The sequence below is a fragment of the Falco cherrug genome, chromosome 1, assembly GCF_023634085.1.
Source record: "Falco cherrug isolate bFalChe1 chromosome 1, bFalChe1.pri, whole genome shotgun sequence".
NCBI lineage: Eukaryota > Metazoa > Chordata > Aves > Falconiformes > Falconidae > Falco > Falco cherrug.
In genome coordinates this window covers 119,999,127-120,013,483 of record NC_073697.1, presented here as the reverse complement: position 1 = coordinate 120,013,483, position 14,357 = coordinate 119,999,127, and the positions used below count along the sequence as shown (strand labels likewise).

The 14,357-nt window shown below is 61.5% G+C and overlaps 1 protein-coding gene across 5 annotated transcripts in view; it reads right to left on the bottom strand.

Moving 5' to 3' along the window:
• Positions 1 to 463: 463 nt before the first annotated feature.
• The window catches only part of CASKIN2 (CASK interacting protein 2), a 35,202-nt gene continuing 21,308 nt past the window's right edge, over positions 464 to 14,357 (bottom strand). For 2 of the 5 annotated variants that reach the window (XM_055724793.1, XM_055724809.1), the window contains exons 3-21: positions 13,558 to 13,609; positions 11,558 to 11,655; positions 11,305 to 11,450; positions 11,066 to 11,161; positions 10,063 to 10,193; positions 9,734 to 9,842; positions 9,483 to 9,591; positions 9,078 to 9,172; positions 8,880 to 8,997; positions 8,468 to 8,644; positions 7,930 to 8,051; positions 7,338 to 7,419; positions 7,127 to 7,221; positions 6,802 to 6,912; positions 6,586 to 6,687; positions 6,216 to 6,354; positions 3,696 to 5,867; positions 3,251 to 3,572; positions 464 to 2,998 (exon numbers count right to left, since the gene is read on the bottom strand). In XM_055724793.1, the coding sequence (XP_055580768.1) occupies positions 2,902 to 2,998; positions 3,251 to 3,572; positions 3,696 to 5,867; positions 6,216 to 6,354; positions 6,586 to 6,687; positions 6,802 to 6,912; positions 7,127 to 7,221; positions 7,338 to 7,419; positions 7,930 to 8,051; positions 8,468 to 8,644; positions 8,880 to 8,997; positions 9,078 to 9,172; positions 9,483 to 9,591; positions 9,734 to 9,842; positions 10,063 to 10,193; positions 11,066 to 11,161; positions 11,305 to 11,450; positions 11,558 to 11,655; positions 13,558 to 13,609 (4,373 nt within the window). In that variant the 3' untranslated portion in view covers positions 464 to 2,901. Of the gene's footprint in view, positions 2,999 to 3,250; positions 3,573 to 3,695; positions 5,868 to 6,215; positions 6,355 to 6,585; positions 6,688 to 6,801; positions 6,913 to 7,126; positions 7,222 to 7,337; positions 7,420 to 7,929; positions 8,052 to 8,467; positions 8,645 to 8,879; positions 8,998 to 9,077; positions 9,173 to 9,482; positions 9,592 to 9,733; positions 9,843 to 10,062; positions 10,194 to 11,065; positions 11,162 to 11,304; positions 11,451 to 11,557; positions 11,656 to 13,557; positions 13,610 to 13,702; positions 14,027 to 14,357 lie in introns of those variants that run through there. The other 3 variants (XM_055724816.1, XM_055724801.1, XM_055724820.1) reach the window with 3 other exon arrangements.

Sequence of the window (14,357 nt, the reverse complement as noted above, 5' to 3'; positions counted from 1 at the left end):
GGCTGTGGCTGGTTTGAAGCCCTCTGGATGGAAGGTCAGGGGCGAGCTGGAGCAGGCGCCGCAAGTGCTGGAAAAAGCAGCGTGGCGAGACGAGGAGGCCTGGCTTCTTGTGAGCAAAGCAGGACCCGGCGTCACTGCGGCCGCACCTGTCACCGGGGAGGCCACGGGGTGCTTTGCCTGGCGGGCAGGGGTAGCTGAGGCTTCGGACATGCCCAAAGCTGGGCAGTGGGGCACTGGAAGGCTCTGGAAGGCACTGGAAGGCTCTCCCCACATCACTGCCACGGTGGTGAGACTCATACTGAACAGCAGCCTCGCTGGAGGCCGCAGCAGGACTCTTACCGGGGGAGATCATCTGAGGAAACCCAGATGTTACGCACTCGAGGGGTAGGATAAAGCTGATCCTCGATGAACTTCAGAGTAGGAGACAAGCTTGTGCGGTTTGACACGAAGGACACAACCAGGCAAAACTATCAAAAGGGTAAAATATGCCCCACTGTTTAATAGAATTTAGTCTTAATGGATGTTAGTGGAAAACGAAACACATGATTAACACAAACAGAGCAGATGGTTTAAAATCTGTTGTCAGTCTGGTGATTACATGGGCTATTTTTTCCCCTCACTGTCTTGCTGCACGGAGCAGGTGCAGCTGGGGTCAGTTAGTCCCAGTTGCATTGTACATAACTTACACACCATACAGTAGCTTCAAAATAGAGATCTAGAGCTTAAAAAATAGGCATTCTTCTGCAAAATCAAATGTTTAATTCCCTTATTGACAACGAGAGCAGCATGGTGCTGCCCTCAGGTGGCTCAGACAGCGACAGCTCCACCCCAGTGTCCTCTTATCCCTGACCCTAGAGTACAAGACTTGCAGTTCTGGTTAGTAAATATATATAATAAATCACATTTAAAATATATACATTGGCCTTTAAAAAAAAAAAAAAAAACAAAAACAAAAACCAAAAAAACATTTACAGTTTGTCAACATTAGGAAAAAACCCCACAACTGGGCTTGTCCCAGGTTGACTCGTGAGAGTAAAAATCGGTTTTAAAAGGTTTCTGCAAACCTTTTGATAAAGTGCCACTGGTTGTAGCTATTTAAAAACAATCGGGTCCATGACGTAGCACTTGCCTGTCAGACATGGTCATTTAAATACACGCGATGTGATAGATAAATCAGAGCAACCAACAAGCCAGGAGAGAGGTGTCAACCACCTCACACTAGCCTCAAGTCCCAGCCAACGATACAATTTTTTTTATTTTTTTTTTAGGGCTTTTTATCTTTGCTTTTCAGCCTAGGAGCCAGGCTGGCACCTCCCGCCCGGCCGGCCCATGGCACAACTGCTGCTCGTGAGCGGAGACCCCGGACCGCGCAGGCGGGCTCTGCTCACAGGGGCTGCTCCCGCTGCGTGCAAGGGGACGAGGGGCTCCGAACAGTCCCAGTCAGTCGCAAACCCCCAGGATTGGGAAGCAGCTGCCTCTTCAGCCACCTTCTCCCTTGCCAGTTTGGTTTTGCATTGATAATTTTTTGAAGGGGGGGGGGGGGGAAGATATGTGGATTGTTTTACCTCTGTCTGGAATTTTTGTAGCAAATGGCACTTAAGTACAATCTTCGGTTCCCTTCTGGTGCTCCGATGCTTTCATTTGCTTGGCATGCCAAGCGCAAGCCAAGTTTGGGGCTCTTGGACATATTTAGACATGCACTACTAAACAGATCCTGCTAGAGAAATCTGTCTTCAAGCTATGCAGCCGTTCCTACCGCTTGGATGCGATGAGCTGTCGCTGCTGTTCCCCTACTGCAGCCACGGGGCTGTGACCGCATCCAGCCCCAACGCACGGGAGCTGCTGCGGCGCAGAATTCACCCAGTGCACGCGGGGTCACCTCTCCCGCTGCCTCCCAGCGCTGCAAGAAGCATCTCGCAGAGTCCCGCAGGCTGCCACTGTTCAACGCTCGCAGCGGGGTTTGTGCCAGCAGCTCCCCGCAGGGAGCAGCAGGGGGAAAAGGGACTCTCATCTCCCCCAAAGAGGGAGAGGGGAGGAAAATCAAAGAAAAAATATGCACTAACCACGCTGCTCCTTCAACCCTGGAGGCACCAGGGTGGCGGTTTGCGGAGGCACGGTGTCGGCAGAGGGCAGCCGGTGTTTAGCAGCACGGTGCAGCCAGCCTGGCGCTGCCATCACCCTCCTCCTCGCTCTGGAAGGGGCAGGGAGAGCTCCACGGCCGGCAGTGCCATGGCAGAGCATCCGCTGCTTCGCATCCTGCCAGCCCCGTCTCGAGGGGTCCGGGGGGTCCCACCGCAGGGATTTCAATCCACTCGGATTACACGCTGCCTGACACTGATGCGTTTGGAAAAGCAACCAATAAAGCAGAAAGGTTCCTTCTCGCTCTGCAAGCTGCCAAATTGCGACAAGCCCTGTCTTCTTTTAGCTGCTGTCAGGCCTTGCTGGGGCTCAGTAAATAGCCAGCTCGGTGGCGGCTGCCCGGGGAGGTCTCTCCTTTGACACATTGTTGGCAGGGGATAAATAATAGAGGCAGGACTCAGCAATGCAGCGGGGAAAGAGAAAGGTCCCTTGTGGAGGCTCCTCAGCTCTGTGCAAGGGAGCGAGGGCTTCTCCCTGGCCTCCAGGACCGCCCGTGCAGCCCCTCTGGGCTCTCCTGCTGCCAGTCTGGTGGGAAACGCCTGACCCCCTCGGAAACCAGCCCGTGGCCGTGCTGGCACGTGTGATCTGGAGCCGGGGCGAGCCAGGAGGGGTGGCTGCGTTCCCAGCCGCAGTGCAAAGTGTGGGGATGGAGGTGGCTGGTGAGACCCGGAGGCACCGGGCGGTGCTGGACCCACTCGCCCCCTGTCACGGGGGGCACTGGTGGAGCAGCCGGAGGCGGGGAGGGGAAGGAGGGAGCAAGCCTCAGTCCAGCATCGCGTCCAGCTGGTCAGCCAGGTCATCGAACATGTTGCTGATGTCTTCCAGGATGTTCTTGGCCGAGTGCGCGGCCCCGGGGTGGCTGGGGAGGAAAGGGAAGAGTCAAAACGCCACCCGAGGGCTTCAGGCGCTGGGGGGGGTGGGCTGGCCAGGCTGGACCCGACCTCCCGGCAGCAGCCGGAGCTCAGCACGCAGCTGAGCTGGAGCACGTGTGCCCTGGTGCGGCACCCGCGTGTGCCTGTGCACAGCCCTTCACCCGCCCTCGCTGGGAGCTTCCCAATCCCACCCGAGGGGCCCAGCCCCAGCGCTCCCCTCGCCCCCAGCGCTGCCTCACCTCTCCGCCTCCTCCGCTGTGATGATCTTCTTCTCGGCCGCCTGCAGCGCGGCAGCCAGGGTGCAGTTGGTCTGCTCCAGCCGCTGCTGGGCCAGCGCGGCCCCCGGGGCAGCGGCCAAAGGCTTCGGGGACACCTTGCTGCCTGCCTCCAGCGCCAGCGAGCCAGGAGCGGCCAGGGACCCCACCACATCTGGCACTGCCTCGGTGGCCGCCCAGGGAGCAACAGTGTGGCGGGAGGGCTGCAGGACCTGCTGGTAGATGGTCTTGGGCCCGGAGAAGACTAGCTTGGTGGACGCCACGGAAGTGTGCTTGGTGGGGACGTCTGCAAAGGAGGGGGACTTGTGGCACACGGTGGCACACATCGTCCTCACACCTCCCACGCTAACCTGGGAGGGAGCCTCAGGCCCCACCACCGCCTCAGGGACACCCCCACGAGCTCACTTACCTGGAGCGGGCGTCCTCACTACGGCAGTGCCGAGCAGCTCCACGGGGCCGGGGGCCTTGGTGGGGCTCGGTGCCTTCTTGATCCCCTTCTCCAGTGATAAGATGCTTTTCTCTATCTCGGCAATCCTGAACTCTACGCTGTCGTCGTCGAAGGCATCGCCGGCCAGCCCAGCCTGTGATGCCGGTGCTGGCACAGCGGGGCCCGCGATGCTCACTGCTTGGGCCTGGGCATACTGGGGCGCAGGGCTGGCCCCCGCCTCCGCCTGCCCCGCCATGCTGAACGCCTTCAGCACCGCCTGCAGCGGCTCCCGCTCCCTGAAGCGGGGCCGGCGCTTCACCGTGTCCGACTCGGTGAGGTTGAACTCCAGCACAGGCGGCTCCTTGGTGGCAGCGGGCGGCACCGGCTCCTTCCCGGCAGGACAGGGGGATTCCACCACCTGGGAACCGGGCTCTGTTTCTGGCGCAGCTGCGTCAGCCTTGGGGTGCCCGGTGGGCTTTGGTCGCTGTTTGATGGTTAAGTTGCCTTCTTCTGCAAAGGGGATGCACTCGCTGGAGCTGTTCTGGGAGGATGAGGAGGAGACCCCTGGCTTAGCCTCCTCCTCTGTGTCCGAGCAGGCATCCTCCCGCCCACCCTGCGCAGCCCCCTCTGTCATGGGAGCGCTGGGCTCACTCAACGTCCGTCTCCGTGGCTTGCTGCTCTCAAAGGGGTCCCTGCCGGTGTCGGGAAGTGTGGCGCTGCTGCTGTCACTGCCATTGTAGGACTCATTGTTCACATCTGCCCTGGGGAGACAGTCCTGAGCCACGTGCAGCGGTTTTGGGGCCAGAAGGGGCTTGGGTGGACTCGGCCCCGGTGTCCCCTCCAGCGCAGCTGCCAGGCCCTTCACTGTCCTGCTGTGGCCAGCGTCACCCGGGCTGGCAGCCGCATCAGTCACATCCTGGGGGGCTGCAGGCTGCCGCTCGGGGTCAGGGGGCTGCTCGTTGTCTGCCTCGGCAGCCAGGGTGCTGGAGACGGAGCTGAGGCGCTTGGGAGGTGGCGGCGGAGGCCCCTTGCGCTTGGCCCGGATGGCGAAGGACTGGCTGCGGGTCACCTTGGTGTCCGTCTGCAGAGCGGCTCGCGGCATCTGGCTCCGGCCCGGCCGCCGCGTCAGGGTGGCGTAGGAGCCCAGGGTGCTGGTGGGCGCCCCCTCCTCCTCCTCGTGCTCCCCATCTGACAGTGCGTAGCGGTTCAGGCTGTGCGAACGCTTCTTGTACTTGAAGCCTTCGCCCCCACCATGCTGCTCCCCAGGCTGCCAGGTGCCCGGGGCTGCCCCAGCCGCGGGTGGCACAGCAGGCGGCTCTGCGGGGCCGCACTGGCTGTGCAGGTAGGAGAAGGCTTTTTGAGCCGATGTCTGCAGGCTGCTCTTCTGTCCGGAGGAGACAGAGGGGTACGCGTGTGCCAGGGTCTTGGGCTGCTCCGCTCCCAGGAGGGAAGGGACCGTCGGGGATTTCAAGGAGACGTGTGGGTACATAAAGACGTATGGGGCCGTCGCCTTGCTGGGGGTCTGGGGAGGGGTACAGGGGGTGACTGCTGGTGTCCCAGCACCTTTCTGAGCCACCGGCCAGGTGTACTGATCTGTGCCTTCAGGCAGGTTCCTCTCCTTGAGAGGGCTGCCCCCGCTGCCGTTGGCATAGCCATTCAGCCCCTCGGGGGAGACGAGCTTCCCGTAGGGCTCGGGACTGGGCCGTCCCGGCAGGCCGGCCGTGCTCTCCTTGCTGCGGGGCGGTGCGCAGGACTGCCCGCTGCTGCTGCTGCTCTCCCCGCTGCCCAGGCTCTCCTGCGAGGGGCTGGAGAGGTGCCGGGACAGCACGTTATCCTGCGAGTGCCCTGAGCCCCGGGATCGCACCCCGATGCTCTCCTGGCTCCGTGACATCCCCTGGCTGCTCTTGATGCCGAGCGTCTCGTGGCAGCTGTTGGACATGGCTGTCTGCAGCTCATAGCTGAGCTCACTGTCCTGGAAGGTCGTCATTTTGGGGGTGTGTGGGGACTGGCACTCCCCGTTCTCCAGTGACTCGATGGTGACGATGTCCAGGGCACCTGGGACTTTGCGTCTTGCCAGAGTTGCTTCTGCTTGGTTGAGGCTTTTGCGGAGGTCTCTGAGCTTCTTGACAGCCAACATGATCTTCTTCTGGTGGCCTGCGGGAAGGTTGCAACAGGAAAGGGGCGTTAGGTCAGCTCCAGCCCCCAAGGCCTTTGTTTCCTGGCCAAGAAGAGTCACAGTTACGTCACCACCCGGGGCGCTGGGGCAAAGGCCTCCAGATTATCCAAACCCTGCCTATGCGAGGAGACAAACTACGGCCAGCGTCCACCTGGCTCGGCCTAGATCCAGCCTGCCAAGGGGATTCCTTAGGGACAGTCATGAACTGCCCTTTCCAGGTGCTCGGGACATGCCTGCCCCTCCCCGCCTGAGGGAGAACCAGCGTGGGGACCTGGGTGGGAAACTTGGCTGCCCTGGGCCACCCCAGCACGGCGGCAGGGACTCACCCAGCTTGTTGATGCCGATCTCTTGCAGATCCTCCCACGTCAGGTCTGTCACGATGGTGATGGAGTCATAGCCGTTGTTCACCAGTTTTTTGTGGTACTGAGGCAACCCGATGGCGCTGAGCCAGTCCATCAGGTCAGCCTGCAAAGAGCATGCAGATGCTGTCATGAGCATCGAGGCACGGGCAGCACCTTCATCCATCCCCTCGCTGCCCCCCGTCAGGACACTGCCATGTTTAGGGTCTCTCTGCACTAACGCAGGCTGTTGCAGTGTGTGTTTATTTACAGACCCCACTCCTGCCCTCTCCTGGGCTAAGACAGCTCTGAGAAAAGACCTGAGGAAAAGAGGGCGCCGGGCCAGAGCCACACTCACCGGGATGTAGTTGGGCAGCCACTCAGCGATGCTGAGCTGCCCGATCTCGGTGGAGATCTTCTTCCTGTGGCCCGGCTTGGTCACACCGATGGCTGTCAGATCCTAACGTGAGCAGAGCGGGGCTGTGGTCAGCAGTGGTGGGCAGTGTGGGGCAGGGGGAACCGGCTGCCAGCAGCTCAGGGCGTGCTGGCCGAGGTGGGGGAGGACCTGCCTTACCTCTGGGGTCATGCGGCTGATGGTGGGGACGTCGTAGCCAGCGTTGAGGAAATTGGCCGTGTACGACTCCAGCTGGAACTCACTGAGCCAGTTGTAAATGGCTTCTGCGTCCTGGGGAGAGGACGGGGCAAAGAGCAGCCTGTGACGATGGCTGCAGGACCTGGCTGCTCCAGGCAAGCGACGGGATCTTCTTAGGCAAGAACCCTCTGTCCCCAGTGTCCTCAAGACCCAGTCCCCTGTATCCCCAGTGCAGTGAGAGCTGGGCCGAGAGCCCCAGATGTGGCCCTCTCACCTGGCACACCCGGTTCCCAGTTGGCCCAGTTACCTTCCCCTCAAGGAGCTGCTCAGGCCGCAGGAACTGGTGGGAGAAGACCCTGTCTCCAGGGGGGCAGCTGCCTGGGGTCTGCTGGCTCTGTGGCCCTGGCAGAGAGGAGAGACAACAGCCGTCACGGGGTGATGTCACTGAGCAGTGAGCAGCCCCCATGGCTGGGGGGACAGCTGTCCCCAGGGCCCCATGGAGCTGGGACATCCCTCACCTGCTGTGGAGGTCAACTGCCCATTGCGCGGCTCCGATCCCAGAAGGTGTTGCTGGAGGTCGTCACCAGTGGAGGCCAGCGGCTGGGGGAGAAGAGGAGTGGGTGGGGGAAGGACCCCGCTCCGGAGACACGCCCTGTTGCACCCCAGGAGCAGAGCAGGGGGGTCCCACATTGGGCTGCCGGGCACAGCTTCACCCAGTGAAGGGCTGGCCCCTGGCAAGAGACCTGGGCAGGATTTGGCCCTTTTTCTCCTCTCAGATGACACAGGATGTGGTGGAGATGCTGGTGCGGTACCAAACCACACAAACTCCACCACCGCTCCAGCTCTACCCAAAAAGGCCAGTTGTGCTGCAGGGCAGCTGGGGACCCCCCAGGAACATTTTCCTGCTGAGTCCTGGCAGCAAATAGGTGCTTGATGGAGGATGCTCAGCTCCTGCAGCCCCTCCTTTGCTGGGAGGTGCAGAGGGGGACAGGGAAGATGCTGGTGCTCCATCTGCAGCCTGAGCCAGCCTGGGGCAGCATCCCAGGGGGAGCATCCCGGGGGGAGCATCCCGGGGGGAGCATCCCGGGGGGAGCAGGGGCTGGTGCCTACCCTGGCGTTCTCGATGAGGATGCTGGTGCTCTGCCCGTTGGTGCCCTCGGTGCTCTGGCCGCTGCCAGCACTGCGGATGCTGCCGATGCTGCCCTCGCTGCCCACGCTGTTCCTGTCTCCTGCTGCTTGGGGCAGGTGGGGGAGGGCTGTCAGTAGCGCCCCAGGATCAGGGCTGACACAGGACACAAAGGTCCCCGGCAGGGACCCATGTGCCAACACAGTGATGCCAGTGACAAACAGCCTCCCGCGAGATCCCTCTGGCCACAGATGACGCACCGGTCCCTCCCGCCTCCCGGCGCACACACTGGGCTGGCAAGGGACACGCGAAGGGGACACGGCCTGACTGAGGACACAGGGAGGGAAGGGGCTGCTCTACGGGCTCCCCTAAACTCCCTTTTCCTGCGCCTGCTCCTTCTTGCCTGGCTGTTTCCCCAGTGGGAGGTGGAGGGAGAGTCTCCCCCTGCATCCCCCTGCGCGGGCAGGGCTGGGCACAGGGGAAGGCCCCCAGCCCCTCTCCCTCCCCAGCTGCACCCCTGACCTGAGCTGTCAGGGCCCGTCCGGGTTGGGGTGAGGTGGCCATAGGCCGCTGGGACGCTTGGGGCTGCCTGGTGAGGACACTCGTCGGGGAGGTGCTGCAGCCCGCCGGGGGGGGCCGGGAGGGCCCCGGGGGGACCCTGGCGCTGGTGTGTGGGTGCCAGGCGGGGGACAACCGTGCCTGTATTCAAAGACAAAACACGCGTGGTCAGAGCTTGTGTAGGAGGGCAGAGGGGACAGCTGAGCCTCAACCCCCAAGTTACCACCCCACCAACGGCACAACCCCTGTGCCCACCCGAGTCCTTCTCCCCCCTAGCTAGCCGGGCTCCAGGGACCTGTCCTACGGGAGGTGCTGGGAAGGTCAGGGTGGTTTCACACAGGGGACAGTCCCCAGCTTGCCCAGGGCAGCCACTGACCTGTTCGCTTGCTGATGACTTCGGCGATGGAGGGGGGAAAGTACCCAACGCGATCGGTGCCTTTCTGAGCATCATGGATGTGCCCCTTCCACCGCCCGTCCGGATGCTGCTCCAGGACCTGCCGTGGGGCGAGAGGGACAGGGTTGGTACCTGGGGCCATGGCAGGGCAGGGGGACAGGGAGCAGGGAGCAGCCTCACCGTGATGACGTCTCCTGCCCGGACATTGAGAGCAGTCGGGTCGTGGAGGTTCCAAAAATCCTTCAAAGCTCGGACCTTCAGGATTCCTGATGCCTCTGAAGACAAGGGACAGAGGGAAGAAAGAAGGTACCAGAGTGCAGGGAGGAAAAAAGAGTGGTTCAGGGAAGGTAGAGAGAGAAAACAAGAGTGAGGAGAGGGGAAAGAAGACATTAATACTGCAGGAAGGATGCAATCCCTGGGCATTGCCCACATGGAGGATGGGGGCACATATGACACAGGACTGGGATGCTGATGCTCACAGCCAGGCTGGTTTAGGCTGCTCGGCAGGAGCATTGGGAGCCTCAGGCAGGTCCCAGGGGGAAGAAGCCCCTCACAGGGCCTGGCCGTGTGCCGACCCCACCTCACCTCTCAGCAGCTGCTTGATATCCTTGCTGGCGTGTGAGGTGGTGAACTGGTTCACGATATCCAGTGCCGTCTGGTTGTAGGTGTTCCTGATGTTCACGTCGACACCGCCCTGCGCAGGAGGGGACGTGGTCAGGGCCAGGCCCCACACCTGCCACTGGACCCATGGGAGACAGAGGGACCGAGGGGAAGGGGGCGGTGGCTGACCCCCGGGGGCTTGTCCCCCCATGCAGCCCTGTCCCCACTGCACCCACCTCCAGCAGCAACCGCACCACCTCCGTTTTGCCATAGAGCGCAGCCTCGTGCAGGGCCGTGCCCGTCTTTGTCTGCTTGTTGATCTCGATCCCGGCCTTCAGCAGCTGCCTGGTAGGAAGGAAGGAGAGGCATGAATGGCAGGACACAGATGTCCGGGCCGGGCGATCGGCTACTTTGCAATGGGAAGGGGACAACCCCTTGCACCGCTGAGGCTTTGGGGATGAGGGACTGAAGCCTGCAGCAGGGAGGTGGGTCTGGGGGGAAGGGGGACTGAAGCCATGATGGGTTTTTCTGGGATAGGGCAGTGCCACAGGCCGGCAGGGGTTACCTGATGATCTCCTTGTGCCCGTTCTTGGCTGCCAGGTGCAGCGGGGTGGTGTAATTGGGGTCGGTGGCATCCTTGGACTGTCCCTCCAGGAGGGCAACGCACAGATGGCTGTTCAGCAGCAGCTGGGCCACCTGCATGGGGCACAGGGGTGGGCAGCAGAGTGCAGGTACCCTCGTCTGCACCCTCCCAGCATAGGGCTGGCCCTCTGCTCCCCATCCTGCTGCTCCCATCCATCCGCAGCCCCAGGGCTCAGCTGGAGCTGGCTGGTGCTTGGCAGGGCCACACTGTCACAAGGGGCCATAAAAGGTCACAACAGCCAGAAATAGTCTTCCCATAATCAGGCTTTTCAGACCAAGCCCTAAAAAGCTGCAGTCTCTCCAAGCCCAAAGCGACTCTCAGCGTCTCAGGGCAGCCCAGAGGCACAGAGGAGTTATTTTTACTGCCCTGTTTATAGCTGCAGACATTATAGATACTCCAAAAATGGAAGTAGCCCCCTGGTCCCCTCCCCGGCGGGGCATGGGACAGTCTGGCTGGCCACACTCCAGCCCAGCTCGGTGGCGTGGTGCTGGCTGGGCTGGGGTCTCCCAGAGCGTGGAGCAGCCCTGTCCCCATAAGCCGTGCCGGGGACTCGAGCAGCTGAGCGGGCTGGGTGCTCAGGGCTTGCAGGGATTAGCCAGCTCAGCCTATCTGTGCTTAAACGGGAGCAAAGCTGGGGTGGGCCGGGGGAGGCTGCAGGGAACCGGGAGTGAGGGCTCCTGTCTTCTCTCCCAGCCCGACACTGCCCTGCCGCAAGGTCAGGAGCAAAACTTGCAGCTCCCAGGTTCAGGATTTGGCCTTGCCCGGCCACAGGAGGAGGCAGATGCTGCCTGCTGGGCTCCGAGGCTCATGGCAGAGGGAGACTGGGCATGGCCAGACCCAGCACTGCGCTCCAGGAGGAGCCAGCTGGCTCCAGAGCCGCCCCCGGTGAAGTGCCCGGTGCCGGGGAGAGCCCCGCAGCACTCACCTTCAGCCGCCCGAACTCGCAGGCCAGGTCCAGGGGGGTTTTCTTTGCCTTGTTGATGAGGCAGGGGTTGGACTGGTGCTGGAGCAGCATCTCTGACTGCGGGGGAACAATGTGGTGCAGAGGCTCAGCATCATTTCGTACTCCTGCCTCCCTCCTGCCCAGCACGATGGGGTTGCCCCGCTCTGTGTACCCCCAGAGAGACCCAGGGTGGGGGGGTGTGTGGCTGGGCTGTCACTTACCACCTCATAGTGGCCATACTGTGCCGAGAGGTGCAGCGGGATCTGCCCGTCCAGCGAGGCCATGTTGACGGAGGCGGCAGCACGCAGCAGCACCCGCACCGGCTCCACACGCCCCTGCCAGGCTGCATAGTGCAGGGGCCGCATCCCTGCAGGGGAACAGGGCTCAGCAGGTCTGGATGCGGCCCCCAGCCTCTCTCAGAGGGCTGAGCTGACTGCCGAAGGCACGGGGCTGTGCCGGGGGATCACCCCTTACCATTGCTGTCCTTGATGTCAACGGTGGCCTGTGCCTCCAGCAGCAGCGAGATGAGGTCCAGGCTGCCGCCCAGGGCTGCGTGGTGCAGTGCTGAGAACCTGTGACACAAGGCAGGGCTCAGCGCAGTCCCAGTCCCTGCCACGCTGTCCCTACAGCCCCCGCCTGCACAGGGACACGAGCCAAGGGCTGGGATCATCCCCCGCTGTTCGTGGCTACATCCCTCCTGATACCCTGCTCCCAGTGCCTCAGTTTCCCCGTAGCAAAGCACAAATAAATCCCTCCCCGCTGTCTGTGCCCCACAGCTCAGTGAGGGATGCAGGGACCCTGTGCCCCCCCTCCCCAGGTGAGGTCCCTCATCCCCCTGCCCTGTGCAGGGGGCAAGCAGGCGGGTTGGAGGGATGCATCTCCCCTCTCTGTGGTGCAGCCAGGCAGCCCAAAGCTGCGCTGCTCAGAGCATCCAGCAAACACACTGGCCCAGTGGCTACTCCTGGCCTCTCCACCAGCTGCCCCCTCCCTATGCCAGCAGGGATGCCGGGAGCCCACGGCACAGCGTGGGAGGCTGCCGGTAATGAAAGAGCTCTGTGTCTCGGGGCTGTGAAAGGGGCCTGTCTGCCCGGTGCTGTCACGTGAAGGGCCATGGCCGAGCGAGGGGTCCCCATGCCACTGGGGATTAGCCCGTGTGCTGCTCCAGGGGGCGTGGGGGGCTCCAGACAGCGCAGGCCGGGGCTCCAATGGGCTTGGCAGCATCCCAGCTCTGTGCCAGGGACGCAGCTCAGCCAGCATGGCTCTCCTCCCGACGCACAGTCCCAGAGTACCCCCAAATCCCTGTGCAGAGTCTCCGGGTGTTGCAGAAGGTACAAAATCCCCCCGAAGCCAACTCTGCCGGGATTCCTGCAGGGCCGGCTCTGCCTGGAGGCAGCTGCACAAACCCACCCACACCCACCCCGTCATCTCCAAGCTGCGAGCAAGGCGATGCCGAGGTCACTGCCAGCGGCACCACTCTCCCAGGAGGGCGCAAGCTGCTGTCCCCATGCATGGGTCTCACCTTCCTGCCATCCCCTTCCCACACCCCGTGAAACCCAACGCGCTGCCTGCGCTGTCAATACCCCGTGTGCAGCCCTCTGATGGGGAACGGACCCTTTACCCTTGTTCCCATCAGCAGCCCTCCTGGAGCTGCCCCAGCACAAGCCCTGTGCCTTATCAGAATCAGATCATTGCTTCTATTATTACATTTTTTTTCTATTAAGCTCCATCTGCACAGTATTATTTTAAGACAGAGCCATTCTGCTCATTTTCAACCCCCCACTGGCCTGTTAAGACTCATCATGGACACCTCCTCCTACAGAGTCCCCGAAAAGAAAACATGTAGAAATTAGGTACAACAACAGTACATAAAACAACGCTAATAACTCACAGGTCAGAGCTAATTCAATACGAATAACATGCTTATTTATTTTATGGGCTTTTGTGGTTTCTTTAACTCTCAGTACCCAGCTTATTAAATGCTTGAATTTTGGAAGAGATGAGCTACACAAATATGCTGTGGTCACTTGGCAACCTCATCTTTTCTTTCTCTAACCCCCCCAAACAATGGGATTTTGCTCTTGGGATATTAAACACAGGCACAAGCACGTGCAGGCGCCAGGGCTGGCTGGGTGCTTCTCCGTGCTTCAACCAGCACTCAGGGCACGGGACATTGGCTGGACACACCGTGATCCCTTTTCACGCCCAGCCCTGAAGAGCGGGACGCAGAAGAGCTTTACGAAGGGTTTTGCAGGACGGACTGAGCACAGCCCTCAGCTCAGATCCAGGCAGGCACCGGGTCTGCCTCTGCAGGGCTTGCCCTGGCTTCGGGATGCTGTTGTGTTCTGTGGGGCTCAGCAGCCACCCTCAAAAGCTTTACGATACCCAAAACTGCAGAACCAACTGGCTATCGGGGAGAGCAAGCCCACCCATGCCGGCGGCAGCAGCACCTAGCACCCTGCCAGAGGAGCACTCACCCATCGGCATCTTGGTAGTTCACATTCAGGCGCTTGGCAGATCCCAGGAGCTCTGCAGAGAGAAGAGGCGACGGTCAGAGCAGGAGGCAGAGCCCCGCACGGCCCCCAGGACCCTGCAGGAGCCCCGTCCCGCAGCCAGACAGACCTCCCAGCGCACAGAACAGCGCCTGACCCATCTCGGCGTCCTCTCCTCTCCCTCACTCCACGTTCACCTCCACAATCCCTCAACAGGCTGACCCAGCTCAAGCTCAGACCCTTTCCTTCCTCCGTCTCTCCTGCCCCATCTCTGTATGCCCCTGGGATGTGTCGGATCCTGCAGCTCCTGTCACCCTGGCTTGGTGGGGCAGCGCTTCCCTCCCCTTTATAGGCAGTGACACCCCAAAACTGCTGAGTGGGGCCATTTTGCCCCCCACTCGCTCCTTGTGCCCATCGCTGCTGCTGAGGCCTGGCCCACAGACCACATGGTTGGCATTTGTACGGCTGGGGCAGAGGCTGAATGAGCTGTGAATGCAAGGATTGTGCCACCTCAGACATCCCCATCCCTCCCTCCCTCCCCTTCAGGGACCACTGAGCAGCGGAGGATGCTCACCCCACCCTCGGCACAGCCTCACGCACGCCCCCAGCTCCCCACTCCTTCCCGCAATTAATTCGAATGAATTCCTTCCTCCCACACAGAGAGGACATTTTATTCTTCACTGAGGGGTTGAGAACGGATTAACATCTCTGGAATTCATCTGCCAAGTCAAAAGAGAAAGAAAGGGGAAGGTATGTAGGGGGCAAGAAATGCCACCACTCCTCCT